At 32.3% G+C, this 25,279-nt stretch overlaps 3 protein-coding genes and 2 long non-coding RNA genes across 8 annotated transcripts in view; 3 read left to right on the plus strand and 2 right to left on the minus strand.

The window, feature by feature from the left end:
- On the minus strand, positions 1 to 1,673 carry LOC112904112. The gene is made up of 5 exons (XR_003230900.1): positions 965 to 1,673; positions 760 to 907; positions 559 to 698; positions 344 to 499; positions 1 to 25 (listed from the first exon to the last, which is right to left on the minus strand). It is a non-coding gene; the product is annotated as an uncharacterized LOC112904112 (long non-coding RNA).
- Positions 1,674 to 3,496: 1,823 nt separating this feature from the next.
- Positions 3,497 to 4,781, plus strand: LOC108736391 (transmembrane protein 179). The gene is made up of 5 exons (XM_025973389.1): positions 3,497 to 3,734; positions 3,801 to 3,944; positions 4,001 to 4,162; positions 4,225 to 4,309; positions 4,370 to 4,781. The coding sequence occupies exons 1-5, from the start codon at positions 3,625 to 3,627 to the stop codon at positions 4,571 to 4,573; spliced, it is 705 nt and encodes a 234-aa protein (XP_025829174.1). The 5' UTR covers positions 3,497 to 3,624; the 3' UTR covers positions 4,574 to 4,781.
- A 6-nt stretch (positions 4,782 to 4,787) lies between these two features.
- On the minus strand, positions 4,788 to 9,064 carry LOC108736441 (zinc finger protein OZF-like). 3 transcript variants are annotated; one of them, XR_001937723.2, is made up of 3 exons: positions 8,349 to 8,949; positions 6,395 to 7,969; positions 6,259 to 6,321 (listed from the first exon to the last, which is right to left on the minus strand). XR_001937723.2 is itself a non-coding variant. In XM_018468881.2 (2 exons), exons 1-2 carry the CDS (start codon positions 8,711 to 8,713, stop codon positions 5,244 to 5,246), a joined length of 1,443 nt encoding a protein of 480 aa, XP_018324383.1. In that variant the 5' UTR covers positions 8,714 to 9,064; the 3' UTR covers positions 4,788 to 5,243. The 3 variants fall into 3 exon arrangements, 2 of the variants coding, with proteins under 2 accessions (XP_018324383.1, XP_018324382.1); XM_018468881.2 differs by lacking the exon at positions 6,395 to 7,969 and having other exon boundaries at positions 4,788 to 6,321; positions 8,349 to 9,064; XM_018468880.2 differs by lacking the exon at positions 6,259 to 6,321 and having other exon boundaries at positions 6,334 to 7,969.
- A 516-nt stretch (positions 9,065 to 9,580) lies between these two features.
- On the plus strand, positions 9,581 to 19,691 carry LOC108736436 (probable Rho GTPase-activating protein CG5521). 2 transcript variants are annotated; one of them, XM_018468872.1, is made up of 21 exons: positions 9,581 to 9,917; positions 9,981 to 10,091; positions 11,045 to 11,062; positions 11,130 to 11,711; positions 11,773 to 12,000; positions 12,067 to 12,422; positions 12,509 to 12,669; positions 13,847 to 14,081; positions 14,143 to 14,448; positions 14,513 to 15,101; positions 15,204 to 15,481; positions 15,550 to 15,717; positions 15,779 to 16,078; positions 16,160 to 16,498; positions 16,780 to 17,172; positions 17,250 to 17,669; positions 17,724 to 17,987; positions 18,051 to 18,209; positions 18,270 to 18,397; positions 19,149 to 19,405; positions 19,492 to 19,691. In XM_018468872.1, the coding sequence occupies exons 1-21, from the start codon at positions 9,812 to 9,814 to the stop codon at positions 19,677 to 19,679; spliced, it is 5,586 nt and encodes a 1,861-aa protein (XP_018324374.1). In that variant the 5' UTR covers positions 9,581 to 9,811; the 3' UTR covers positions 19,680 to 19,691. The 2 variants fall into 2 exon arrangements, with proteins under 2 accessions (XP_018324374.1, XP_018324376.1); XM_018468874.1 differs by lacking the exon at positions 11,045 to 11,062.
- A 2,521-nt stretch (positions 19,692 to 22,212) lies between these two features.
- The window catches only part of LOC108736399, a 9,578-nt gene continuing 6,511 nt past the window's right edge, over positions 22,213 to 25,279 (plus strand). Inside the window, exons 1-2 of the long non-coding RNA XR_001937714.2 lie at positions 22,213 to 22,440; positions 23,570 to 23,713. This is a non-coding gene — a long non-coding RNA (uncharacterized LOC108736399). The remainder of the gene's footprint in view (positions 22,441 to 23,569; positions 23,714 to 25,279) is intronic.

The following is a 25,279-nucleotide window of genomic DNA, read 5'->3' on the forward strand; positions in this document are numbered from 1 at the left end:
GACACATTTCACCTTCACTGACCACCTTATGATATAATAAAAAAAAACAACATAAGCTATGGTCAATACTCTGACATACAGTATGGGCAAAATGAATCGGCTGTCATCAGCATACTTCGCTTGCGTTTTTACGATAAATAGATAATTCTATTTTCAGGCCTCTGCCTTTCATGAAGCAAAAAAAAATTTTTCAAGTGTTTTTTCTCTCAAAAACCAATTAACTTAGAGATTTGAAAATTTTAGTAAGTAGTTATTTATTTAAAAACATTTTACTTATTACCTATTTACTTAAAAACATAAGTGAAATATTGCATAGAGGAATTTATCATATCAGAACTATTACCTTTGACTCTTTTTCTTTCTTCTTACGATTAGTCTCATATGGAATAAATGCCTTCCTATCATAATTATCAATAAATTCATAATCAAAAAATAGTTGAAAAAGAACTGTAAAAGCTGTATAAGATTTACAACTTACTTCAGGCCCTGCATTTAACTTCTACAAATAGATTTTTGGTAAAGAAAAATAAATTTTTAAAGGTTCTACTTTAATCTTACTTGGTAATTTCTAGATTTCATAATTGCAAATATCTCTACTCTTCCAAAATTAATTATCTCACCCTGATGAACAACCATTCGCATTAAATATGAAATAAAATTATTTTTTGGCATTGCACCAATTATAATAATTGCTGGATCTATTAGTAATTGAATGTCAATTTCACATACAATATTTGCAATTAGTCTTATTTGCCTTACCGGAACTCCACGGTCTTGTTGGTATACCATTTAATAACTGCTGAACTCTTGAACCACGATCAATTTTATCAATATAAGACATTGTAGGTAAATGATACAGATCTTTAGTAAATAACTCGGTTCTGTTTACATAATTTTGACAAATTATCTACAAGTTTCAATTGAAATTTACAGAATTATTTATATTATAATTATGTGATAGTACCCTTAATTTTTTTCGGAACTCAGGGCATGTCTCGTATATCCGAACTTTCGCTCCTTTCCATAATAACCTTTTTGTAATAAAGCCAAATCCTGCATTGGTTTCACATATTAATTTATTTTCTATATTACCTAATGTTTTTACAATTTGCCAAACAATTTTACTGGCAACACCATCATCAATTAAATAAAATGCTGAAATGCAATCGCTTTGTTTAAGATGCAAATGCTTCTCTGGAATTTCACTGACTAGTTTTCCTGCAAAAGGCACGCTTTTAAGGTACTTATCTATTTTTTCGGCTGTTTTTACAGTTCTGTAACTTTTTTTGTCAGTTGACTTATTGTCAGAAGGAACACTGTATTCACAATTGCAACTACCGACAGTATCAAACGCCCTGTTACACATTTTAAATAATTTCTTAATTTTTGAAAACCGTAACATTATTATCACATTATTATTAACAAAATATGAAATTAGGGATTATATCAGTTGTCACCATAGTTAGATTTGATACCATCCATAGATAAGGTATCATCATCATAGATTGCAATCATATTGCAATATTGCAATTTAATCATTGATTACCCTTTGTGCATTGAACTAGACTACAGATACTGGAACGCGTACGCTATGTTAAATTTGTGAGCGCAAGTGTGCGAATAGCTCCGCTGCTGCGGAGTGGGATACCATCTCTCTTTCACACACAGGCGCTTATGAGAATTAACTGTTTCGGCCTCTGATTTATAGAAATTGAAAGTCATAATGAATATTTGACCGAATAACAACACAATTTTCCACATTAAATTTTATTATACTCGTAACAGTTGTTTCACCCTACCAAAGTATTTTCAGAAGTATTAATAGATTGATACATTTCAGTGTAATTTTTCTTACATTATAGTCAAAATGTAGACGTTCGGTCTACGTGGGGTTTAGTCATCGCGTTTAGACAAACCCCGAAATACATTCTAATATTAAATTTCAAACCGAAACCTACCACAACTTAATTATTAAGAACATATTACTATTATTCTTAAAAGAGAAGAAAAAATTAGGTCATAGTAAGTTTAGGTCTTAATTTAAAATTTAATCTTGAAAGTATTTTAGGCAAATCTAAGATTGTCCCGTCATTCGGCGAAGTGCCTACATTTCGACTTTTGACTACTAAATATACATATATAATCTTATTCAGTGATGAGGCTATTTTAATTACCTTGTCCAGCATTAATGGACTGTAAATATTTTAAATTTCGATTAAAATTGTTGTGCTATTTTTAATATATTTTTTAATTTCCAAAGAATCATATCATATAGAAACATATCTACTCTTCTGGAAGGGTGAGAGTATAACAAAATAAAAGTTGAAATTTCTGTTTTTAGTCTGCTAAGTATTCATTGCGTCACTTCTTTTTATTAGTCGTCATGAAGTAATAAACAATGCTAGAGTGTTTATAAATAAATAGTGNGTCATCATTGATAAGTATTGGACAGTTCATTATTAAAAGATCATTTATGCATCATTAATAACAAAAATTGAATGGTATTAGTATGAAAAATAGAAAACGTAAAAACAGTGTAACAGAAGAAAATAAGTAACATTATTTGGTAAAAATAAAAAGCAAAATATATAAATTTAAAATTAACGAAGGTTGTTAATTCTGTAAGTCATTCTTCACTACAATTCACATTGTTCTTTCATTATTTTGGCACTAAATTGTTTCAATAAAATTTAATCTTTTAATGATAGAAAGAGAAAATCTCTAATAAAATGGGATCATCTTTATACTGTTATCTCTTTTGGTCTAAGATTTATAATTTAAATGTTTATGTGAAGTTTTATTGCCTACTAAAATATCAGTAATATTTGAATTTCTCATCTTTTGTTCGTAGTTGTTTATATTATTGTAATAATTAGAATTATCAGCCAAATGGTTTTATTATTGTTTTATATGCAAATGTTTTGCTTAATGTTTGTAAATATAACGGGATGTTTTACATATTGTGGCTATTATCTAATATACACAATATTTTACTAACTTTTTTTGCACAGTAAAATCGTCACTCGTTAAAAAAATGTTCAAGTTTATGTAGAATTAAGGTTCATGTTTGTTAGTTAGATTAAGCGTTCATTTGGGCCACAGCCATCAACCGGAATCTTAATTCTACTATGGATTCTAGCGTGAAAACCTACGTTCTTATATTTTTTAAGCTTTGTTTAAAAAAAATGAGTTTTAGTCAAAAAGTATTAGTTATTTATGGAATTTTATGTTTTCATTGGATCTCCATTCATTTGTGCACCTATATGTACAACAATATTTAACCATTTCAACTAATTACTTTAAAAAACTAAAAAAATTAACAACACAGTCTAAATAACACCTCTATTTACGTTAGTATGACTCAGACAGATAACCACGCCACAGCGTCTGACCTTGTCTAACACTTGGGATCAACTTTTTCAACAGCTTCCCATAAGCGCGCTCATTCCAGTGTTCCCCTCCACTTCAATGCCTTTGTGTATCTATTATCTATGTCTATGGTTAAACTTAAATTACGATCTCAAATGTCATAATACTATTATCGAGATATTTTTTGTTTTTGGTTTCTTAAAAAAAGTGGTTTTGTTATTAAATATTAAAAATTTATGATTCTTCTCGTAAAAAATGGCTCTCAGCAATATAGTGTTGTTAAGTCAAGTTGCTGGTTATGTTGTGGCTTTAATTTTATCTTTATGTATAGTTGTTCCTATGAGCTTGCATCAAGATGAATTTCGGTAACAAAAATAATATTCGGAGTTTTATTAATTATTTCTATCTGTTAATTTTTATTATAATTTTAGAGGCCACTGCCTTTTATTTTCAACGGGAGTGTGGCAAGAAAGTGATGGACAATTTAATGTTAGTTGGGCATCACAAGCCTATTGCAATTATTCAATATTTGTAGGTGTAGCTTTATTTCTTGCATCAGTTATTCAGATTTATAGGTAATTCCTCAGGTATTACATACGTTTATTTTCTAATTAGTTTTATTTTTTGATAGGTTAGGATTATTTTTATATCAAGGTACTGATAGTAGTTTCTTATCGGCCTTTATAGATGTAGTTTCAAGTATGATTCTTTGTGGTATGACAATTATGGCTGCATTAATGATCACATTGGGATTCATGGTTTGGTGTCAAAATATGACACAAAGGTTTCCTTCGTAAGTAAATTTCAAATATTAAATTTGTTAAGATATAATAAACTTTATTTTCCTTCTATTAGATGTGAAATGGCTGCAGGACAAGTGATAGACAAACAGGATGGTATTGATACTCAAGGGTTCTATGTGGAATTAGGGACTGCCCAGGTATGATGTTTTATTCATTAAATGAAACCTTCAAAAGAAATTTAACAAATTGATTTCTAGTTCGGAGTATGGGGTTCATTTGCAACGTGGGTGGGTCTTACCGTATTTGCTCTATTAAAACTTTGTCGTTATCATCAAATAGAGAATATTCGCGTGTCAATGTATAGGGAAAGGCAGAGATTAATAAATGAGAATGCCGAATCTCCCGGTAGTTCATTAGGTAGGGAATCTACTAATACACAGACAACTGTGACGGCAGAGTGATTATATATTTATTTATTAAAATATCCTTGCCTATTGGTTTATGCTGTCATACATATATCTTTGTTACTCCATCATACTCTCCATCAGCTTTACAAATATTAAGTTATGAATTGAATATCTTGTGATAATAAGTAATTGTATTTATTTTCTATAATTATTTATATATATGTGCTGAAACTCAGTTTTCTAAAAATAAGTTTAATTACAATTAATACATGCAATGCTTTAGAGATCTATATTAATTAATTATGAATAAGCCTCCATTAATTATTTTCTAGTTTTAATATAATTAGACTTCTTATTGCTTATATTGGTTTAATATTAACAACATTTTTACCTAGTGTAACATTATTAAACAAAAGAAACATTTCACGAATTTTATGATGAAACAATAATTTGGTATTATAGTTGTCTGTTGAAATGTGTTGCTTTTATAATTGGTTCAGAAAAAGTAAGTAGTGTCTTAATTATTTTAATTTTGCTACACTCCCTCTTTTAATTTATAATTCCAAAAAACATTACTTATAAGGTACAAATACGATAACACAATTTAATTATCTGTTTCTTCATAATTAGTAGTTTAAGATTATATTATGCGCTGTTGGAAAACCACATAAAGGGAAATAACATTTATAAAATATTTATCACTTATTTATTCCCTATCTGTCGATCAATCGGTTTTGCTTACACGTATGTTATTCATGTGAGATTTTTGATGCGCTTTTAAGTACTTTTCTTGCTTAAACTTTAACCCGCATTCCAAACAGTAACATTCGTTAAGTTTATCATGGACACTTAGATGTCTTTGAAGAACATGTTTCAGTCTGAATGTGATCCCGCACAGATGACAGCAGTGCTTTTTATAATCACTATGTAATGTTTCATGTATCTTGAAGTCTCCCAGTCTCTTGTATTTTTTCCCGCAATAATTACATTGAAAGGGATACGCATCCGAATGAATAATTTTATGTCTTTTAAGGGTACCATTGTTTTTAAACGTTTTTCCGCACACGTCGCACACAAAAGGCCTGTAGTCTAAGTGTACAGTTTTATGTTCTTCTAAAGAATACTTATAGGCGAATTTACTGCCGCATGTATCACAGATGAATTTTTTGATGCCCAAGTGGTAATGATTTATGTGGCGAGTTAACGCAGTCTCTAATCGAAAACGTTTTCCGCAAACGCGACACCTGTAGTCTAATACGTTATTGTGTACAGTTGTGTGGCGTACTAAATTACTTGACTTACTGAACTTATATCCACATACTTGACACTTGAAAAACGTTTTATTGTTAATGACTGTTTTTGACTTAAGAATTAATTCTTTCTTTTCTTTCGATATATTGCTGTGTTGTGCTTGGCAAACTTTTTCAGGATGTTTGAGACGTTTGTGACGGAGCAGGTCGAAATTTCTAGTGAACTTTTTTTGACAAAATTCACATTCAAAAGTTGCATCTATTTCGGTCTTTCTTCGCCTCCGTTTTTTTTGGGGATCTTTTGATCCTAGGATTGAAGAAGTTTCAACTTCTGAATGATGAGTTTTTATAATGTGCCTCTTCAAATCGAAATTTCTTGTGAATCCTTTATTACATGTCGTGCAAAATAATTTGTAAATAATTTCACCTTTTTTTCTCCGAATTTTACTACTTATTGCTTCAGAATTTGTTTGAATTGCCTTAAAGATTGCTTTCTTTTTATCTGTTTTGGTTTCTTCGTCCTTTTTTGAAGTGGTCTCCTTAAGTAGATCCCTAAATTAAAAACAAACCATAAGTACATTTACGTTAGTGTAACAGCGTGTAGTGTAAATTATTCTATATAAACCTTTTAATTTATCCCCTTTTCAAGAACTGTTTTAAATAACTGAACTTTGTTTTCAAATAACACAGAGATTTTGATTTGAAAATTTTATTTAGTAACTAAAACAGCACAATAAATTAAAATATACATTCAAGATCACAATATATGTAGTAGATTAAGTACTTAAGTAGGAGTGCGTATTATATGTAAAAAATTAAAAATTACAATGTTACACTATGAATAGATGAAAACTTAATATAAACTCTGACTAGAAGTACTTTTACGAAAATGAGATCGATTTAAAATTAATATTTTTTTGCAATTGGTAAGAAAATTAAACATCGTTTTCAGTCTTAAAGTGGGTGAAAAAATTAGTAGTTTTTGCAGTTGGGATTAATTTTATTATGATTTAAAAGATATCTTTTTTGTCGAAAACTTGTGCCACACTCCGTACAAGAATATGGCTTTTCATCTGAATGTATCATTGCGTGTTTTTTTAAATCGTACTTAGTTCTAAATCGCCTTCCACAAACCTCGCATGGGTAGGGTCTTTCGCCAGTGTGTCTCTTAATATGTAATAACATGGGGGGTCGCGATCGGAACATTAAATTACAATAGATGCATTTGTATGGATACGTATCAGAATGGCACCTGTTATGGACAAACAGAGTTGCTTTCTGTTTAAATGCTTTGCCGCAATGATCACAAACGTATGGTCTTTCTTCTGTGTGTGTTCTGCGATGTTCTTCGACGTTTCGTTTAGTTGCAAACATACGCCCGCAGGTATCACATCGGTAATTCTTCAAGCCTTCGTGTGTCTCCCGAAGGTGTCTTATTAGTCCCTGAGATACACGGAATTGTCTCCCACATAAGTCGCAAACGTATGGTTTTTCTCCACTGTGGATGCGTCTATGCCACGTGTACGTGTAGGGAGAATGAAGATTTTTCCCGCAGATATTACAATTGTAATAAACGCGCCCCTCAACAGTCACCTTGGCTAATTTTAAAGCTTCGTGGTCAAGTTTGGTTTGGTGTTTTCTTGTAAATTTTGAGATGATCAATTTATTTTCTGGAGAATCGTTTTCAGAACGATCGTGTTCTTGTAATATTTCTTTCTTCTTCCTTTTATGATTATTTTTAGTTGTACTTTCTGTATTGTCAGCTTTTATCAAGTATGACATATTTTGTACAGAATTATTACCCATTTCTTTAACTTGATTAGCACTTGAAAGCACCACTCCTGCTGCTTTTCCGGATTCTTCTTGATTTTTTACATTATTAATTCTGGTGCTTTTAGAATGATGTAATACGAAACTATTTCCTTCCCGACGTTTTACGTTTTTTTGCATGTTTAATTCTTCCTTTAACTCTATTAAAAGAATGCCTGGTACATCGGAGATGTTATCATTAAAGCATTTTGGAACTTTGCCCAGTTCACATTTCAAACTGAATAATTCCTCTTGTGAATTTTCTTGAACACAAATTGATTGTTCATTTAACTTATTGGCAACTTTTTTATCATTGCATTGATTTTTAAAATCAACTTTAGATTCTTGGCAGAATATAAGTAGATCTGAAGAACTTATATTTGTATCTGTCCTGAAAAATTTTGGATTTTAGCTTTAAAATGGTTCCAAAATTCTCTAACAAAAAAAGGAAACAATAAATGCTTTACTCAGGAGCCGTCCAGGTGAGGAGACATGGCTCTTAAATCTATATATGTGAAATAACAATGAGAGCCTTTAATAGCTACAGTTTGCAATACTTTTTTTGAGCCCCTCTGATCCCAGTGACTTGGGCGGCGCCTTTTTATTTATTCAATTTAAAAAGTAACTAGAGTTAAAAGAACAAATCAGTTTGAAGTATATACATCACAATATTTAATACTTAAGATTACATTAATTAGGGGATAAATTGATGAATTAGATTAAACTACCCACTTTGAAAGTATAGATGTAATTTATGAGTTTCTGCTTACCTACAAGCATCATAAGTTAATGAAACTGGAGATATTTTTGCATCACAACTTTGTTTTGAACTGTTTTTTCTGAAAATTTCTTGTAGAGTGTTTTCGGCATCTAAACTTTTAAGTATAAAATTATGCCATGTAGAAATAACTGAAATACATTCAAAGCAGCAACTGAGGGGCAATACATCATATTCAGTAACTTTAAATGGGAGGTAAACGTTAATTTTGTAGGCCAAGTTCTGTGCAGTTCCTTCTGAACTAAATATGTCTAACATTCTATCATTGGTTGATGCACAAACCCTGCATAAATTAAGACTTACTAGGCTTTTATTATCTGTATTTTCTTCGGTATTTTGAAAAATACTTTGTTCCATTTCCTTTTTGAATTTTGCTTAAATCAAAACAAATTAGTTTTAGAGATACACGCAAGTATATTAGAGAATTATTCTCAATTATTTTCTTCTGGTAAAGACAGATTTGCCCGAAAACCAGGTAAATTAATTAATGTTTTAATCAATTTTGTAGCGCTAACAAGGGAATATAATCATTACAAACCATTATTGAAATTAAAGATAACCTCACTTTGATATCATAGATAATAGATATACAATGTATATGTAGTTCAATGATATACATATGCTTTGATATTTTGCATTTGGAAGTGTCTTCTGCATGGTCCAACCAGGTTTTTAAAGGAACAGTCCCATCGTTTTTATCAAATTTACTTGCATGGGTTATAAAACGATTGGACCACGTTATTATTTTTAAACCTATAGGAAAGTTAAAGTAGGAAGACAATATTTCCTTAAGAAAAACACTAAAAATTACACGTGGGACCATATTTCTAAGAACAACAAAAAAGAACTACATATATGAGTAGCAACTGCTTAACTTTTTAAATGTACGGCACGAGCCAAATTGTGCTCGTTTGTACGCTGTGCAGTAGTGCACATCCGATTTGCCGCACAGGCAAGGAGATTTTGTTTACGTTTTGTGTTTTCATACCGTAAAGTTATGATTAAAAATTGAATGTATAAATAAACATATTTTAAGAAAGTAAAACTTATTGGCTAAGAATAGAGCTAATGCTACCGATGGGTCACAGCGTGTTCAAAAGAGTGGTAACTGCTACATAACCACTGATTAATTCCACAGATGTGAAATAACAAATGACCGATAATATACGACGGAAAGGCAAACGTTTAAATATAAATATAATCTGTCAATTGTCCTGATGCAAGTTGACATGTCATTGTTGTCATTTATGTCAACAAAAGGCTTGAATCTTGAATGTAGACGGAAAGTAGCGTACGTAGTGTACGTTGTGTATTGTATTATGCGTGTGCGTGATTGTGATTGTATTGTACAATAATTGTAGTTGCATTTAAGACGAATAGAAGATGTTTAATTTACTTATAAGGTTTAAAAATACGTGTTTTTCAAAGCATTTATCACTTTAAACATTGCTTACAATGTTTAGCAAAAAATCTCATTTGGATGTCAAGAAATCCACAGTTAAAATTCAAGATCCTAAAAAAGACTTGACAACTAGATTAAAACATTTAAAGATTATTTTGGGTAAAAATTTACTTTTTGTGAATGTGGTTTGTATGATTTTAATTTCTAATTTATTGATTTTAGATAATGTAGATGTGTTGGAAGCCAAAGGAATATTTGAAGCCAACTTTAGTCATATATATCATATCCTGTATGATAGTTTTATTGAAGCAGAAAACCATCTTCGTCAAAGAGGTATGTTTCTTAGATGATTAATGTATAAGATGGGGTACACCTAATATCTTACATTTGGGTAACATTAGTCATCATTGATAAGTATTGGACAGTTCATTATTAAAAGATCATTTATGCATCATTAATAACAAAAATTGAATGGTATTAGTATGAAAAATAGAAAACGTAAAAACAGTGTAACAGAAGAAAATAAGTAACATTATTTGGTAAAAATAAAAAGCAAAATATATAAATTTAAAATTAACGAAGGTTGTTAATTCTGTAAGTCATTCTTCACTACAATTCACATTGTTCTTTCATTATTTTGGCACTAAATTGTTTCAATAAAATTTAATCTTTTAATGATAGAAAGAGAAAATCTCTAATAAAATGGGATCATCTTTATACTGTTATCTCTTTTGGTCTAAGATTTATAATTTAAATGTTTATGTGAAGTTTTATTGCCTACTAAAATATCAGTAATATTTGAATTTCTCATCTTTTGTTCGTAGTTGTTTATATTATTGTAATAATTAGAATTATCAGCCAAATGGTTTTATTATTGTTTTATATGCAAATGTTTTGCTTAATGTTTGTAAATATAACGGGATGTTTTACATATTGTGGCTATTATCTAATATACACAATATTTTACTAACTTTTTTTGCACAGTAAAATCGTCACTCGTTAAAAAAATGTTCAAGTTTATGTAGAATTAAGGTTCATGTTTGTTAGTTAGATTAAGCGTTCATTTGGGCCACAGCCATCAACCGGAATCTTAATTCTACTATGGATTCTAGCGTGAAAACCTACGTTCTTATATTTTTTAAGCTTTGTTTAAAAAAAATGAGTTTTAGTCAAAAAGTATTAGTTAAACACTTATTGAGGGTCAATTTGTTTGTACATATCTATGTAAATACATATTTACGTACTAATTAATGTGGCTTTTGTTCTCTTTTTCCTGGTGTTGGCAGAACTATCCTTTCATTTGGGTAAGTTATATATACTTATAAAAATGCTTTAAAAAGTCGCCAATCTTCATAGTAAAATAATTTTCAGTACACAAAGCTCACAAAGAGGAACTCGAAAATGCGCTGTGGGTTCTGGAAAACGTTCTTTCTTTACTTCCCGAGCTTCTTCATAAAAGATGGCAACTTCACTCTTTAAGTCGCATTCTGGGCAAACTATTACACCCAGGAAACTCAATCAGAGTACGTAGACAAGCTGTACGCTACTTCCTAATGTGGTATCAGGCGTTGGGTGAGAACGCTCCAGAGTACATTCACAAAACGTATTCGAGTTTGGTACCTAATTTTGGACAAGAGAAACAAGACGTTACTGCCCAAATTGGAAGCAGCATATTCCATGATACAAGTGCTCAAAACCCTGTTACCAGTTTTGAACTGTTGCCTATTTTGCCGCCATCTGGGGCCGAGAAATTACCCGACCAACCTAGCAAATTGTTTTTGGAAACTTTACTAGAATACATGGTCACAACAGTGGTTAAATTGGAATGGCATGATAAATTATCTAGGCAACATAGATGCTTTAGTTTCTTATTGGAACAATTCAAAATTTATTATCTACCAAAATTGTGTCCAAATTTCTGTTACGGGACGTCTATATACAGTCCCAATTTAGGTGAAAATCTGCAAAATATTCAAAGCGCTTTGTTCTGATTTTTAATGTCTGTGATTTGTAGATTTACCAGTTCTAAGGAAACCCGAAGCAGATAATGAATTTGTAGCTTGCCGCGTTTCTTTAATAAAATGGGTCGCAAATCATATGCATCAACTTAAGAAGCCCACAGATTCCAGTTTGCCCTCTTTGGGTAATGTTTCTAATAGCGGCACTCAGGTTTCTATTCACCAGCCTGCCGTGGCGCACGAAGAACCCCAGCACGATTCGGCACATCCTAGTCTTGATTCAAGTAAGAAATTTATCTCGTATTTTTTGAAACATTTACAGTATTGTTAATATATTTAATTTTTATTAGCAATATCAGTCCAAACGGTAAGAGTAGCAAATGATGAAGAATTAGCAAGTCAAATAGTACGCGACATCTTGTACAGTTCTCGAGAAAACGTCAACTTTATTCACGAAATATATCGGCAGGCTTTTTTGCTTAATTTTAATCACGCGGTGGCTATTAGACGTACAATAGCGGTATACAAAGACATCATACAATTAAATCTATCTGAGCTGCCCCCATATGCCCTGGAGTTACCTGACGAGATACCCAGAGTGCTGGAGGACAGCCCTTGTGAAAACAGCAGACCTATTCGTTTAAGAAACGATTCGTATTTGGGCGCAATCCATAAAGAAAATCTCATTATTCGGGCTGGATTACAGGTATTGTCTTTCTGTCTTCAATATTATTGATAAAGTTAATGAATGAAAATAGTATTATTTGTGTTTTACAAAATTTTTTTTTGTAGAATGTTCTTCAAGTTTTCGTTTCACACGCCGCAAACGTATTTCTGTCGGAGGTTTCTCCTCATTTCCCTTCTCTTCTAGAAGAACAAACGGATGCTTGTAAGAGAGTTTTAAATATCTACCGTTACATGGTCATGCATACCCGCATGGATAGTAATACATGGTAAGTTTGACTGCTTTATGTACAGGGTGTTATCATCGTATAAGCTCTGTAATATGTGAAGAAAAAATAAAAATTCCTTTGGTGCAATTTATTAAATCACCATCATCATAAGGTCGTCAATCCTTGGACCCGCAACCTCCACTCCTTCCTATCTTGAGCTAATCTTCGCATTTCCCTAAAACTAGAATATACCACATCTTAATTATATATGCGAACAGTAACCTGTTCTAGCTCTACCTCTACTCCTGTTTCTGTCTCTAATATGTCTCTGACTAGACCTTCATGCCTAAGAAAGTGTCCTACCAACCTGTCTCGCCTATTTTTTATTGACCCCCATAGAGTCCTCTATTCTCCTGTTTCTATCAATTCACGGTATCCTTATCATTCGCCTGTAACACCACATTTCGAACGGTTCTAACCTTTTCTTTTCTGTCGCCCCTACCGACCAAGTTTCGCACCCGTACAGCGCCGTGACCCAAACATACACCTTTAACAATCCTTTTCGGATTTCTAAATTAATCCTTCGCGAGGATAGAAGTGACTCGACCCTGCAAAAAAAACAAAACTTTTNTACCCGCATGGATAGTAATACATGGTAAGTTTGACTGCTTTATGTACAGGGTGTTATCATCGTATAAGCTCTGTAATATGTGATAAAAAAATAAAAATTCCTTTGTCGTTATTGTAGTTTGTATGCAATTAATGCGCGCCATTAGTATATGCAAGCTTGATGTAGTGTCACTATGTCTACTCTCTTTCCTATTTCCATCAAAAAATGAAAGACTATTTTTCTACTTGAATTTTATTCTTTATCATAGGGTACAGGGCTTGTACGTTGATAACAGGGCACTATATACAGTGGAATCCTTAACTCGAACTTTTTGAATTCTAAATATAATTCAAATCGAATATATTTTGTGGATAAAGTTATAATAACCTTACATAGCAGTTTTATCTCCGTAAGTAAGGGTTTCTATTTGAATATTTCTAATACTTGAGGTTATATTTAATGCGTCAAACTCGTTTTTGTATAAAGATTAGTGTACTTTAGACAGAAACTTGTGTTAAAAAGGCAGTTTCTTGGTGCGTTTATTGATGTTAAGCTTAATTTCTACCAATAACACTGATTGTGATAAGTGATGTCGCTGTATACATCTTTTTATTTGTGTTTTTATAGGGAACAGCTTTTACTAACATTACTGCAAATAACGTCGCTAGTTTTGAGTGAGAACCCGCCAAAAAGGAAGGGACAAACTTTGGGGGTCAAGTTAGCACCTGCAATTTTTCAGACCCTAATTGTTACGTGGATTAAAGCAAATCTAAATGTAACGATTTCACGTGAACTGTGGGATAGATTTTTGCATGTTTTAACATCCCTCACAAATTGGGAAGAACTTATCAAAGAGTGGGCGGTAAATTTCAATATTTGTTAATTGATTGATTAATTTCCTCTAATACGATTTTTTTCTTTAGAAAACGCTAGAGACTTTAACAAGAGTTTTGGCTAGGCATGTTTATAATTTGGATCTGACAGATTTGCCACTAGATCGTTTGTCTGAACAGAAGACGAAAAAAACACGAAGGGGAACTGGCAGACAAGAGGGTAGCACTCCTTGTAGTACAGCAGGCATTGAAACAGCCACTTCTCGAATCAGTAATAACGACATAAGTATCCCAGATACACGTGGGGGGGTTCAAAATACCATCAGAAATGGACTTTCGAGAAGTTACAGTGAAACAAATTTGGCTGTTAAACGGAGATCCCCTCTTAAATCTCAGGTACTTACACCCACTTTTGCTTTTATACAGTTTATCAGAATGAGGTGTATTTTTATTTTTTCAGAAGCCACATAGAAGATCTTATTCTTTAGATAATTTACATCCACTGGACTCGGAGTCAACGGATCGTACACGATCTCCCAGTCCAGCTCCATCCAGTGGCCTGGAGAGTTCTTCTATTAAAGATTCGCCCATTCAGTTGGACGTCTTGGCGCCAGAAAATAGTGCTCAAGAAATGATGTTAGGAGACCAACCGAAAGGAGTAGTTTGTGGGGGTACCATAAGAGGATGGCTTCCTAACGTAGCTGTCATTCTGTGGAAGAGGATGTTAGGTGCTCTCGGTGACATCAACCAGATTTACGAACCCCGATTGCATGCTCAGGTGTTTGAGTATTTAATAAAGTTAACAGAAACTTTGATAAAAATTAAGCAGAATCAGGGTGTTACAATGGATAATCAAAGTACTCCACCGCCTCCAGAATTGGTGCCGCCTCTTACGTTGGTGATACCATGGTGTTTTGAAGCATTGACTTTGTCTAACGAGTATGAAACCGGAAAACTGAGCGCTTTAAGATTATTATGCACCGTTACTTTAAATTGTGATCCGCAGCACAGAAATTATTTGGCGCAGTTTTATCAGTCCATCCACATAGGTAACTTAACTGACGTTTTTTTATTATTTAAAGGCCCTATAAATACGTATTTTACTTCATTTTGTTGTTTTATGCCTAATATGAACAATCTTTTATTTTCAGCTCTTTGTGGATCGTCAAGGTCTGCAATGTACATCGTTATTAAGTATCTAGGACCCCGTTTTCTGTCTTTACAATTGCCCGGTTCGTCGCTGTTACTTTTAGACCTAATCCACGCGTGTAATATAATCTTAAACTCATCTGATGTGTCTCAGAGCGTTCCCAGAACCGAAGCTGTGTCTATTTTAGCCAATCTTCTAAGTTTGCCCAACGATATCGGTCAAATTTCAGTTTTAAAACCAGAACCGTCTGTTCAATTAATGGCGTGTCCAGATCTGAAAGTATTATCTTGAAATTATTCATTGAATTTGGTTACCTGTTAGTTGTATTAAAATATTTTTAATTGCAGGAACGTTTAATAACAATATTATTAAGGTCTGGTAGAAAAGAACCAACAGGGATCGCTAGATGTTTTGCATTATCTGCATTAGGCATATTTATTTACAAGGAGTTTACCAACCAGTCTTTCCATCCCAAAGTAGTCGACGCCCTTAATGTACTACTTTTAGCACTTAAAGTAAGTCGTTTAAATAATATTAAATCTGTTTTTTTACACTAACTAATTTTTTTTTGTAAAGATTAACAACAAAACAATCGCACAATTGGCTTCAAATATTTTATTTCTCTTATGCGACTATGGCCCGGTATTGTGGACTCATTACCCACATATGGGTGATCGCATAATACGAACGCTATGTTCAGTATTGTTCTCGCACGCTCCATCAGGTCCTACAGATAAAGACTGCGACAAGGCCTTGTGTATGAATTTGCTATTATGCCTCGGAGAATGGTGCATGCGATTAGGACCTGCGAGGCTTCTGGAAGTCCCTGAATACGGCGAGAAAAGGAATATTTGTCTCCTATCTTTAGTTTTTACTGTAAATATAATTAACTCTTAAAACTATTACATTGTTTCACGTTTTCCGCATTATAAAATTAAAAAAATCTTTATTTTGTAGGTGTTGTATAAGATTATTTCCGGAAGAATCCTTTCGGAAAGCGAAGCTATTTTAAAACAGTGGAGCATGCCGATAAAGGAGGATTTTGATTCAAACATCATTCTCGATAACTTAATGGATAAGACGCCGGGTTCGTCTCCGTCCAAAAACGTCAATTGTCAGCAGGCCGTGATACTCTGTGCGAAAGCAGTTGCCGCCCATTTGGTAATACATTTGGGACACTTTCCCATGGCCATCGGTGCCGCTCGTCTCAGTTCTCTGGTTGTTGAACACGATGACGTTCCAAGTTTGGTATCAGATGAACTTTCTGGAGACATTTTCTCAGCACCTAACATACAGGCAGGTCTTCATGCTCCATTTAAGACTTTTGTTGTGCTTTTATAAATTAATGCAAGTTGAACGTTTTGCTTTATTTGTAAAATTTTATTAAAATATTGTTAATTGAAATTAATGTATTTAAGGCTTCTTTTTTCGTACTACTATCAATCTGTAATTTGTATTTATGGTTTGGTTTTAATGTGTAATTATCTCCTTTTCCTTTTAATCTTAAAAAACTTTTATCTTTAAGTTTTTATTTTATTATTTTTATTGTAATTACGTGTTTTTCTGTTTTTATGTAGTTGTTTGTCTTAACTAAAAATGTGGTTGCAAGTCTAGTCGAATTGCCTGCATTAGAAGTACCAGGTGGTGGGGCTACTGCGGGTTTCTCTACGGCAGATAAACAAGTCCGTGTGCTTTTACGCGATTTGTCAGGAAAATCGAGTTGGGACGCTTCCATACTCTATCAAAGTCCTGACTCTAGACGAACCTCTGTGATCAGTACGGAGCTTGCAGAGTGTGATCGTCAAAGTTCGATTGAAAGCAAATGGGGGCCGGTCAGCCTTTTTCAACCCGAAAGTTTTATCTTCAATAATTTTCAACCCCATTTACCTCAACGTGCTGTCAGACACCGTCCTCCTAACGTTTTACCTGATGTTTCAAACGCAGCTCCTGATCTAGATCAACTGGATGATGTAAGTTATTTGAAAATAACACTTTATGTTTAATTATATGTTCTATAATCGAATTAATGGATATAATTGTTTTCTAGTTGCTACAATATTTGGGTTATACGAGTCCTGAGTGCCTTGAAAACGCTGAGCAAAAATTAAACGAACCTGATCTACCTCCCCTTTCAATTGACATCGAACAAGAAGCAATAGCGTCGGTGATAAGTCAGAGAAATACAGAACAGGATCATTTCAAATCAACGCAAAATTTCGAAATTATATCGGGAAAACGTTCGTCCACATGTATGGCGTATGAAATGCTAGCCGCTCAGACCCGAATGGAGGTAATTCTTCGATCTGCAGACAGTCCATCATCGTTCCAACAGTGCCGATTACTCTTTTCTCAGCTTGGACTCGCTACTTGGGAACGGAGAAAACGTTTGCACTTACTAAACAAGACTGAAAGGTTGCTAAGAGAGATCAGAAACTTGGATACGCAACGATGTCGAGAAACGCACAAGGTCCTAATTTTTTTATTTTTTAAACAGAATATGTTATAATATATAATTTTGTAGATTGCTGTTATATATATAGCCCCAGGCCAAGAAGATAAGAACTCGATTCTTTCAAATCAAGGTGGTAGTGTAGAATATGAGCAGTTCTTGGCTTCGTTAGCTTGGGAAGTTGAACTGGAGGGTCACACTGGTTTCCTAGGAGGACTTCAGAAGCAGGGTTCCACTGGTCTCACTGCACCTTATTACGCCACAAGCCTCTTGGAAGCTATTTTTCACGTAGCCACGCGAATGCCCGGAGAAACACCAGAAGCTGTACTCAATAAAGTATGTAAATCATACTGTAATTTGTCACCTTCCGATGTTGTATATTGTAAACGTCAATTATAGACCCGCCACTTGGGAAATGACGAAGTTCACATTGTATGGTCGGAGCACAGTCGAGATTATCGTAGGGATATAATCCCTACAGAGTTCTGCGACGTTTTGATAGTCATCTATCCTCTAGGAAATCAGCTAAACAGAGTGACAATTACGTGTAAGGCAGAGGTAATTATAACAAACTTGGAAGAGACGTTTTTAAGGAAGTAAACATTTGATCCATTGTAGGTATCTTATTTTGGTGTTCTATTTAACGAAGCTATCGTAAGTAGCAGCGTTCTTGCGGGATTAGTAAGGGCAACCGTTGTATTTGCCAGTCGAGCCAAGAGAACTACACTTCCATTTTTCCAACAGTAGTAAGTAATATTCTTATTTGAACTAGTTCTTCCCCCCTATCAATCACTGTGAGCTCAAAACTGTTAGTACCATTGCTTTGATTGGTCAAAATTCACATTTGTGAACAATTTGTTTAATCACTTTCTTTGTGTTAAAGATTGTTTGAAAAATTAAATTTAAAGGAATTGTAAATAGATATGCAACACATCGTACACTTCAGCATAAGAAATTGCAGATACTAACTACGTAATACTACTTTGCCCTGTGTTGACAGCACTCTTAATTTGTTTTACATGTAATATTATTGAAATTACCATAAAAAGTTTTACAAGTACCTTTTTAGTTTTCACTGGAAAGTTTTCCTTCTAATGAAGTAACATCTTGCTAATTTTTAATACACAGCATGAAAAAATACGTATTGCTCATTATTATTTTGTTCGGTAACTGCACACATCTTTTGAATATTATTTAGGGAATAATTTCGGAAAATACTGTGGAGTTTGTTTTTTTGATAAAAGTGACACCATTTTTAACTTTCCAGTGGGAAGGGAAGTAAGTAATGAGTATTAAATGAAATGTCAAATAATGTCAGTACTACTGCAGTAATACAAATTAGAAATTTTTTAATTAGGAATTTCTCCAACTAATTTTTAATTTTGTCTGTTGATTTTCTAATACTGGAGATTACTGTAATCATTTCTTAGCCGCAAATCTTAAAAAAACTTTTGTTTCGGTAGTTCTAATTTAATTTTTTTTTTACTTATTTTGTAGTTATGAAGAACGTGCTAGGTCTTTGGAAACTGTAGTTACAAAGCACAGAAACAGCACTACTTATGAGGATTTCATATCCCAGATCTTCAATCCCACAATAGCTTTAAGTCCTTTTCGAACAACTGGCCGGACAATCAGTGGCTCAGTTAATAATTCCAGTTGCTCTTCTAGTCAATCGACGCTTGCAGCAGCACTAATAGATCCTCACGGACAATCACATAAGGGAGGACATAAGAACGAACATAAATTTAACAGAGGTAAGCAAAAAAAAATATAAAAACAGTGCACAATCAATCTCGTCATTTTGTTAAAGTGAATCCTTTACAATGCTAACTTCTTTTAGATTCTATGAAGGGTGTTTGGTTCAACAACGCCGATGTGTCGCAGAACGTTGAATCAACAAGTATATCTCCCAGACCTTTAAAGAAGCTTTCAACTAGTTTGAAGAGTGTTCCCCGTCGCCCTCTAAAACAAGACGTGTCTTCGGACTCACCTCCCGAAAGTCCAACGCAACTTATTCAACGGAAATGACACCAATTGATAGATAACGTCATATAAAACCACAGGAGAGGGATTGCTATCACTTTTTGTTAATTGTTGGCTACACGTGTATTTCTCTTTCAGGTAAGTACATAAATGATTTATTATAAAGATGATAGAAGACAATTGATTGGGCGGTCGTTGTTCTGTGATTGAAGGCAAAAAAAAATGCGAAAACCATTTTATCTACAGTTACAAGTATTATTAGCAGCTAATTTATTCACTTTGAAATTTAATTTCTCCTAAGATTAAAAGAAGTAAGACTAAAAAACTTCCTGACTATTTTCAAGTGCCGTATTATTTTTACTTACCTTTTTAATGTTATATTTACTTTAAAATAATTTATTGAAACAAGAAACAATTATTTATATGTTTAAAAGATTACTTAATTTATTACTTAAGAATTCACTAAAATAACTGCATTTTTACAAGAAAATAACACAAGAATGGGGCCAAAATTTTTAATGAACTGAAAGTGGCACTGTTGCAAAATTGCGTATATAATTTTATAACAAATACATAAACTATTCGTTAGCTTTAAAGTAAAGGCAAAGATAAAAATGTTTCATATGTAGGAACTTTCTTGAGAATTTTTTTAATTTTATACATATTTTTATATAGTACTAGATATTTATTATTTATTTTTTCTTTCGTGTTTAAAACCCCTCGAAATGTGCATTTTATACATTATTTTTAATTTTAAATCGTCTCTAATTCTATTTTTTTTTATTTAATCACCTGATGGGTATTTGTATTTGCTAAGTCAGTATTAACACTATTAGGTAATGTTAATTAATTTATTTGCTTTTTTAAATAACTGAGGTGTAAATGTTGTAAATATTTACATAATAAAGTTCATGTACTTACCTTTTACTAAAATAATAAAATGTCAGCTTTAAAGAAATACTCCTTAAAAACGTTAAACATGAAATCCATTCCTTTCTACTATTAAAATTTCACAAAATAAGTTTTAGTGGCTTATTTTTAGTTCAATTTATTGATGTTTTAAATTTTATTAACTAACTTTTAACTTTCTTTGCTCTTACAAAATATTCAACACTTACATGTAGGATATAGCATATATTCAGTTTGCTGCTATAATTTTCCTCAAGGTTTGCCACCCCACATTATTTTATGCAGTTGAAAATCATAAATAAATTACAATCAGTTATTATTATGAACTGATTTTCTACAACCTAGGGGTATTCCATAAAATTAAGGGGTCGTTTAGTGAAATTAAAAAAAGCATTTTTAAACTATATAGACAACATCTTTTACATAATAAACACAACAAGGGAGGTCTGTTTGGGGTGGTTGCTTTGTAACAGTTTATTGTGGTAATAAATCATAATTGAACCTGTAGTTTGTTTAGGTCATCTGCCTGCTTGCAAGAGCTACCTGAAGAAATTGTAAATTTGTAAAATTTACTGCCATTAAGAGTTATGAACCTACCTATTTACTGCATGCAAAATTTTTAATGCTTATATTAAGTCTTTTAAGTGTTTGGTTTAAACCTTCAATTACTGCGCTTTTATTTTTTTTTATTATAGTATATACTTAGTATTTATCAATTAATAATTAGCATACGTCACGGAGAAAGTAGTGCAAACAGCGAAAATTTACTTACAATTTAGGCATTTTTGCATACTTGAAGGTTGTGCTGAAATATTTTAACAATCACTTTATTATTAGAATTAACATCAACTTCGATTAAACTGTTAATTTATCATTTATGTTTGAAAAGTAAATCATTATGGTAAGCGCTAAGGTAAGTGAAATTTATCTTTGTATTATTTATTGCAATTTAATTCTAATTTCTCATTAAAGTAAGTTATTGTAAGGAGTAAGTTATTTTCGTAAAACGAATTTTTCTGTTAAGGCTGAAGTACTAAGAAGTAGTTGTTACAATTTGTGTCTACCGTTGTCTGAGTTCTCCAGACATTGTTTATATGAATGGCGCAATAACTCCTAGTATGCTCCTAGTCTTAGAACAAGCGGTCCTTTTAATAACGACAGGCACGGTTTCCTAATGACAAGAACTCTTTTGTATAGGCCATAGATAGTATAGGCCGTCTTTCGTAAGTCATCGATACTTAGTGAAAACTATAAGTCAGCTCAGTAATATTATTCACCTGTTTTGTGAAAGTGTTAGTTTTTCTTTTTCAACTTTATAAGTAGGTGAGTTATTTTACTTGGTAAATCAACTGTAATTCATTTACGTTAGTTATTATGAGTTTTTATGGTAAAACTTCCGAATCGCGGCTTTTTCGAAAATGCAACTTTTTTTTGCTGAAATGGTTTAAAATGTGAACTTACATGAAATAACCGGGAGGAAGGAGTTTTAAACAATTGGGAGGGTTCGCTACATATACTTTATATTCTATTGTACTTATGTACGGAAGTCTGACAAATAAATAAATAAATAGTAAATTAAATTTAATTGGTGTTACTCTATGGTATTAGTAATACCCGTACGCGAAACGAAACTACTATTAATTTAATCTATGATGTGTCTATGATCTTCACAGTATATATTACTTTAATCTATGATCGCGAATTGTGATGTTTGAGGTTCTTTGCACTTATTCCGTTTGTTTATTTGTATATCAAATAATTAGTACTGTTGATTATTGTTTTGGGGGCCTCTTGCGAAGCTATCAATGTTTATTTTGGTGTATAACTCGGAGTGATTGTATGGTGAAAAATAGATAGGACTGTGACCAGTATGGACAGGAACAAATTCGATCAAAAGGTATAATTGTTTGAATTTGATGAATGAAATGTTTTTGCAGTCAAATAATTGGACCCATTTTCAGCTGTTTCCAGTATTTACTTTGTTTTTATCTCTTATTGCATCTTGTTAGTTTAATATTTAGTCTATTTTTGTTGTGCTTTTCAGCATAGTTTGAGTTGTAAATGAGAGGAGAGAACATTAAAATTTATTTTGCTCACTGATGTGGGTACCTTTCTTGCAGAATTTCTTTACCTTGGGACATTATGTAGGTATATTAAAGTGACAATACATAAAAATAAGAAAAAGTATTCACTAGATAAACGCTTTCTACCAAATTTATTTTAACAGTTTATTTATTGTTTAACAGGAATATTAAACAAACTGTCCCCACATCATGCATGGTTGGGACAAAGACGAAAAGTTTCCCCAATAGTTATTTTGTATTTAGCAGCTACCTTCACGTTGCCATACATAAAAGAGTATATATCAAATAATACCTCTAACTGTAACACTTGTAATATTTTTTTTTGTCTAAAGGGTTTGTGAGAATGTTTGAGATTAGATTCAAACATTCTACAACCATTTCAAATTTATCTTGTACAAAGTAAACGCTTAAAAATTCTTTTCTATAAAACATATGAATATCAAAGCTCGCTGCATTGGTTCAGCTATCAATTTTTGCCGGATTTCTTTATCTTTGAAAATCCGGTTCTGGATTAATTTTAAGTTTTTTAGCAAAAATTTTAGCATTATCTATTAGGTTTAGGATTACATCTTCCTTTTGGGAGAGTTCAGAGAACACCGAACTAAGTAGCGATATTACTTTTACGGTCCCTATGCTCTTTTGTAATTTTATTACAACAGGAATGATCTTCGAATTTCTCAGTTTGTTTTTCTAATTAATAACACTAGTTGAAACAGTCAACTGAAGAAAATATTTGGGGGGGGGGCTAATTTTGAACTATACGTATATTAGGTATGACTTTAATTTGAGACTGAAGAAAAATGATAAAGATTAAATATAGTAACAAATAATTATTTCGCTTATTAATGAATGGTACATTGTGTATATATTATTTTAGTAGTCTTCTTTAAAATATAATTGATTAAAAGTATGTAATTATTTTTTTTCTGTTGGTTTCTATAGAGTGGCTAACAAATAAGCGAGATTGGGAAGTAAATTTTGACACTAGTGATGAAGACATGGTATGTCTGACCTAGTATCCTTTCTCAACTTTGTTTGCTTTTCACACATGGAACCATGGAACGTTACATTCTACAGCTAATTCAGGTAATAGTACATAATTAAATTAGTGTTAATTAAATTTTATTAATCTACTGTTAATTTGGTTAACAAAAGACATTCTAGAGTATGGTGCATAGGGTGACGAGCATATAATATGTTACTTCTTTGTACAAGATCGATATATTGTCCTTTATTTAGTTGGTGTTGTAGATATTTGCGAACTTCAGTTTATCCAATTTTTTTTTAAAAGGTCTGGGTGGCGTTTATAGCCCCATTACGTTTTGCTGATTTTACCACAATTATTCATAGAGAACATCGATTTGTACCTCCAACCCCCAATTTAAAAACGTTTTTATTTCTTGGTCAATATTTTAAACTCTGATTTTGAAAGCCAAGTCCTTAATAAGTAAAGGAATTTAGAACTGCTACTGCAGTCTGGCGCTCAGAATACTTTGCAGTGAAGTGGGTTGCCTATATTAAGGACGACCAGTGGCCAACGGTATTTAAAACTAATTTAAATTCAAATTATCATGGTACCAGTGTTACAGTGGGAGTCGAAACTTGTGAGCAAATAAATGTTTGGATTTTAATAAAACAATCTAATTTTATTTGGTATATAGGTAGTCTAAAATAATAATTATTTTTTTACGACACTTACCACTGTTAATGTAAATGAAATTTATTCACTTTGTTTTGTATACATATTTCTCTAATGTGCCCATTTTTACCTTGCGTCCTGTACATTATAATTTTTATAAGATTTCTGATAGAGAATGATGCATATAGTTAAAAATGCGGATAAAAAACTGTTAGCTTTATTTGGAAAAAAAAATGTGATGATAATATAAAACCATAATAAAATAATAATAGTCAGAGATATATGCTTCTTAGTAAAAAAAATCGACTGGCTAAGAAGAAAAGTAATGTAGGTACCTTTTTTTGGTTAGCATTTAGTAATAACGATAAGGACAAAGCGATTAATTTTTGGTCTTCTATCTAAAGATTGCGAAATTTATAGCAGTTATTTCTTTCGTAAGCGTCTGAAGTCTACAATTTATTTCTGCATTTTCAAAAGGCATTGTATTTAAAAAAAAAAATCCGTGTTTGGAGTTTCAGTTATAAAACCTTTGTTGGCACAAATGTGGAAGAAGTAGCTATGACTGAGTTATCTGAAATGAAAATGAAAATTACCCATCCTTATGACAACGAAAGGGGCTGTCAATTTTTCTACAACGGTTTTATAACTAAAACTTCCTTACGTTCTTGTATAAGGTGAATTTTTTTTTTATGATATGAGTAATCATCTATAACAAAAATTTCAAGAGTAGTAGGTATATTGATTTTTTTTATACCATTAAAATTTTATTATTTACGAGTGTTTTTCTCGGTACACGTTTTTTGGCTTTTTTACCTTCCTAGGTTTCCTAAAACCAACTCATCACCTCTCTCCCTCGGCCCAACGCCCGGGCTTGTAAATCCTGTTAAGTTGATAGATATGGTGAAGAACAAACAGAATAGCTCAAAACCCCAACGCCAAAACACGACACTGTAGTTGTCCGAAGCACTTTTCGGTAACAAAGTTACCTTCTTCAGGGACTGAAGTAAACTAAG

The sequence above is a fragment of the Agrilus planipennis genome, unplaced genomic scaffold (genome assembly GCF_000699045.2).
Source record: "Agrilus planipennis isolate EAB-ADULT unplaced genomic scaffold, Apla_2.0 scaffold149, whole genome shotgun sequence".
Lineage (NCBI taxonomy): Eukaryota > Metazoa > Arthropoda > Insecta > Coleoptera > Buprestidae > Agrilus > Agrilus planipennis.

Excerpts from the sequence above, each read along its gene's own strand:
- LOC108736391 (XM_025973389.1), top strand. The coding sequence starts at position 3,625 with ATGGCTCTCAGCAATATAGTGTTGTTAAGTCAAGTTGCTGGTTATGTT. Across the intron at positions 3,945-4,000 it reads TCAGTTATTCAGATTTATAG|GTTAGGATTATTTTTATATC; the intron begins GTAATTCCTCAG and ends ATTTTTTGATAG. Across the intron at positions 4,163-4,224 it reads ATGACACAAAGGTTTCCTTC|ATGTGAAATGGCTGCAGGAC; the intron begins GTAAGTAAATTT and ends TCCTTCTATTAG.
- LOC108736441 (XM_018468880.2), bottom strand. The coding sequence starts at position 8,713 with ATGGAACAAAGTATTTTTCAAAATACCGAAGAAAATACAGATAATAAA. Across the intron at positions 7,970-8,348 it reads TTAACTTATGATGCTTGTAG|GACAGATACAAATATAAGTT; the intron begins GTAAGCAGAAAC and ends AAAATTTTTCAG.
- LOC108736436 (XM_018468872.1), top strand. The coding sequence starts at position 9,812 with ATGTTTAGCAAAAAATCTCATTTGGATGTCAAGAAATCCACAGTTAAA. Across the intron at positions 9,918-9,980 it reads ACATTTAAAGATTATTTTGG|ATAATGTAGATGTGTTGGAA; the intron begins GTAAAAATTTAC and ends TATTGATTTTAG. Across the intron at positions 16,079-16,159 it reads TCCTATCTTTAGTTTTTACT|GTGTTGTATAAGATTATTTC; the intron begins GTAAATATAATT and ends TTTATTTTGTAG.